At 42.4% G+C, this 3,663-nt stretch overlaps 1 protein-coding gene across 1 annotated transcript; it reads right to left on the minus strand.

Annotated features, from left to right (window-relative positions):
• Positions 1-2,718: 2,718 nt before the first annotated feature.
• LOC116521895 (olfactory receptor 49-like) lies at positions 2,719-3,663 on the minus strand. The gene has a single exon (XM_032236534.1). The coding sequence runs from the start codon at positions 3,661-3,663 to the stop codon at positions 2,719-2,721; it is 945 nt and encodes a 314-aa protein (XP_032092425.1).

Consider the following 3,663-nt stretch of genomic DNA (forward strand, 5'->3'; position numbering starts at 1 on the left):
GCGAGCATACCACCAGTGGAGGTCTTGCCGACCATCTTCCCACAATATGCCAAAGCAACTTTGCCTGAATTTTTGGTAGGTTTTGAGAAATGAGATGCTATAACCATGAACTTGTCCGTTGGTTTCAATTAATTAACAAAATCACTCCCTTAGGAACTTTGATTAATTTTATTTTTGAAGCCTATTTGCAATCCACCTCATATTGAGGTGACTGTGGGCAGCTTACAAACATGAATTTCTACACACTCTAGTCCAAGATCTCACATTTTATGTCTTCGCTATGCATTTTCTGTTACATTCTGGTTTATTCAGGATTGGGATCAAACATCAAGAGAAATAGTCACATTCACTAATATTGACTCCATTCATCAACCAAGACTGAATCTTTTATTGTAATTCCACCCAAAGGACCTACTAGTAAAACATACTTGGACAAAATTAGCAGAGGGTAGATTTAGGTTCTGCTTCAGAAGATGGTAAGAACTTTGAGGAAGCCTTAGGTAAAGCTGGTGAGGCACAGTGGTGGGTTTCAAATTATTTTAGACTTGTGGACTTCAACTCCCAGAATTCCAGGTGGCACATGGAGCCATATTTGCATTCTCAGGCCAGCTGATTTCTCACCATTCTGGAGGGCTGAGGGAGCCCGTTTTTGCCCTCCCCAGGCTTCAGGAAAGCCTCCGGAGGATGGGGGTGGTGGTGAAAAATGGCCCCAATAGACCAACCGGAAGTTAGAGAATGCAACTTTGGAACGCCATAAGAAAAAGGTTCTTTATTACTGTGGTAGTTCAAGTACGGTTAGTAGAATGGACAAGGTGCACTAATCAGCTGGGCTGCAGGGGGAGGGGCGAGCATGCTGGAAAGTGAGATATCTAGGACTGGATAATATTGGAGCGGGTGGGTGGGGCTAGTTGGTGCTCAGAACTTCCAGTTCAGGGAAATTAGTCTGAACTGGCAGCATACCACCAGTGGAGGTATTGCCTACCATCTTCCCACAATATGCCAAAGCAACTTTGCCTGAACTTTTGGTAGGTTTTGAGAAATGAGATGCTATAACCATGAACCTGTGTGTTGGTTTCAATTAATAAACAAAATTAGGAACTTCTTTGATTCATTTTATTTATGAAGCCTATTTGCAATCCACCTCATATTTAGGTGACTGTGGGCATCTTACAAACATGAATTTCTACATTCCATAGCCCAAGATCCCATGTTTAATGCTTTCCCAATGCATTTTCTGTTACACTCCCGTTTATTCAGGATTATGGAGTTACGATATTCCATAATCACAAACCTCTATTCCCCACTTCTGTTATTTCTGTTGGGATCAAACTTCAAGAGAAATAGTCACATTCATTAATATTGACTCCATACATCAACCAAGACTGAATCTTTTATTGTAATTCCACCCAAAAGACCTACTAACAAAACATACTTGGGCACAATTACCAGAGGGTAGCTTTATGTTCTGCTTCAGAAGATGGTAAGAACTTTTAGGAAGCTTAGGTGAAGCTCTCATGTCTCCTATGTCAAACAATGTACAACCAGATGTATTTTTGTAAATTCACAACTAGGAGTGGGTGGCAGTTTTCTTTTTCCATTGTTCTTCACTAGCAAACAACTTTTCAGGGATTCTGTCTTTGATGTCAATCAAGGGCTCCATCCCTGATTACCTCATCCTCTTTTCCTTCTCAAGTCCCCTCGTAAGAGCATCTAAGTGACAGTGAGGTGCGGTGAGGTTTATGGCTCATGAGGCACAGTGTTGTGTTTCAAATTTTTTTAGACTTGTGGACTTCAACTCCCAGAATTCCACAGCCAGGCATGCTCAGTTCTGATTAAAAGTGACAGGATTTCTTTTTCTCCTTTGTGAAAAAGTTTCCTTCATTCTTTTTCTCCTCCCTCCTCCTCCTTCCTCCCTCTCTGCCTCCCTCCCCCCCACTCAAACAGACACATGGACACAGAGAAGTTGGATTGGACTATCTCTCCTACCCCCTTCCCTCTCTCTCTCACTCTCTCTCAAACAAACACAATCACAGAAGTTGGATTGGAGCCGATCCGAGCCTTTGATTGCAGGCAAAGCCACGTTGTCTTTTCAAACTTGTAATTAGTGAGGCTGGGTTTATATAATTTTATCCCTCTCGCTCTGTGTTTGTGTGTGTGTGTGTGTGTGTTTGTGTGTGTGTTTGAAAAGACAACGTGGCTCTGCCTGCAATCAACTACACTTGGGGAGGGATCTACACTTGAGGATGAAGTTTGAATTCCTCCCCCTCCCTCTGACCCACACGTAACTTTCCCACTGTTTCAGAGAGGATTTCAACTCTGCTCTTGCCTGTCATCTTGAAAAAAAATGTAAAAGGAAAAAGGCAGGAGGTGAGGTCCGGCTGAGCAAGTTGCTGCCAGAGTCACCATGGATGACGCAGCTTAATTGTTTACAAAAGCCTCTAAAAAAAGCACCCTCTACAGGAGAAGGCAGGAGCACAAAGTCATCCACGGTTACTCTGGCAGCAACTATCTCAGCCTGACCCCAGCTCTTGCCTTTTTCCTTTTACATTGTTTTTTTTCTTTTCATGATGACAATGGTGAGGCATTGCTCCCCCTGCCTCCTCTGACTGCACGTCCCTGCTAAGTGGGTGATTATTATGTCTGAAGGCAACATATGTTATATGTTAATGTCTAAGACATTAAATCTGAAAATCAACTTAGCGCCACACCAATAGCAAATCATCTCGATTTCTTGAAAAACCCAACCCATTTTCTCAATTCAGCCTTCAAAGCATCTTGCACTTGTCTGTTCCTCAAACAGTATATGATTGGGATGAGAAGAGGAGCCATAACAGTGTTCAGAAGAGCCACCATTTTGTTGTAATCCAATCCAATGGTGCCGTTTGGCTTGATGTACATGAAAATGCAACTGCTGTAAGCGAGGGTGACCACGGTCAAGTGAGAAACACAAGTGGAGAAGGTCTTCTTCCTCCCTGTGGTGGATGGGATGCGCAGAATGGTGGAAACGATTTTGACGTAAGAGACAATGTTGACACTTAAAGTCCCAAGGAGAGAGAATACGGAAAGCCCAAAATGAATAATCTCTAGGAAGCTGGTGTCAACACATACCAGTTTCATTAAGGGTCCATTGTCACAAAAGAAATGATTCATGACGTTAGGACCACAAAACGGCATCAGAAATAAAGGAATGCATGCAACTAGAATTAGTGATATCCCCCCAAACCAGCAACAAATGACCAAAAATGAGCAAATGTGGGTATTCATGACGGTTGGGTAGTGAAGAGGGTTACAGATGGCTATGCATCGATCAACGGACATTATGGCCCCTAAAAGGAACTCAGTGGTACCAAGGGCCAAATACAGAAATGTCTGTATGAAGCAACCAACTAAAGAGATGCTCTTACTCCCAGTAGCTATGTTGACTAGTGCTTTGGGAATTACAGTACTCATATACCCAATATCTACCCATGCCAAATATCGGAGGAAGAAATACATTGGGCTACAGAGCTGAACATTTACCTGTGTGATAATAATAATCAACATGTTTCCTATTAAAGTCAAAAGATAAATTCCAAAGAGCAGGAGAAAAAGGCTAACCTCAAGGGGAAAATTGTCAGTCAGCCCCAACAATATGAATTCACTCACTGCTGTCCTATTTGTCAT

Source organism: Thamnophis elegans, chromosome Z, assembly GCF_009769535.1.
Source record: "Thamnophis elegans isolate rThaEle1 chromosome Z, rThaEle1.pri, whole genome shotgun sequence".
Taxonomy (NCBI): Eukaryota; Metazoa; Chordata; class Lepidosauria; order Squamata; family Colubridae; genus Thamnophis; species Thamnophis elegans.

What these genes read in the sequence shown, in the direction of transcription:
- LOC116521895 (XM_032236534.1), bottom strand. Translation starts at nt 3,663, where the DNA reads ATGACAAATAGGACAGCAGTGAGTGAATTCATATTGTTGGGGCTGACT.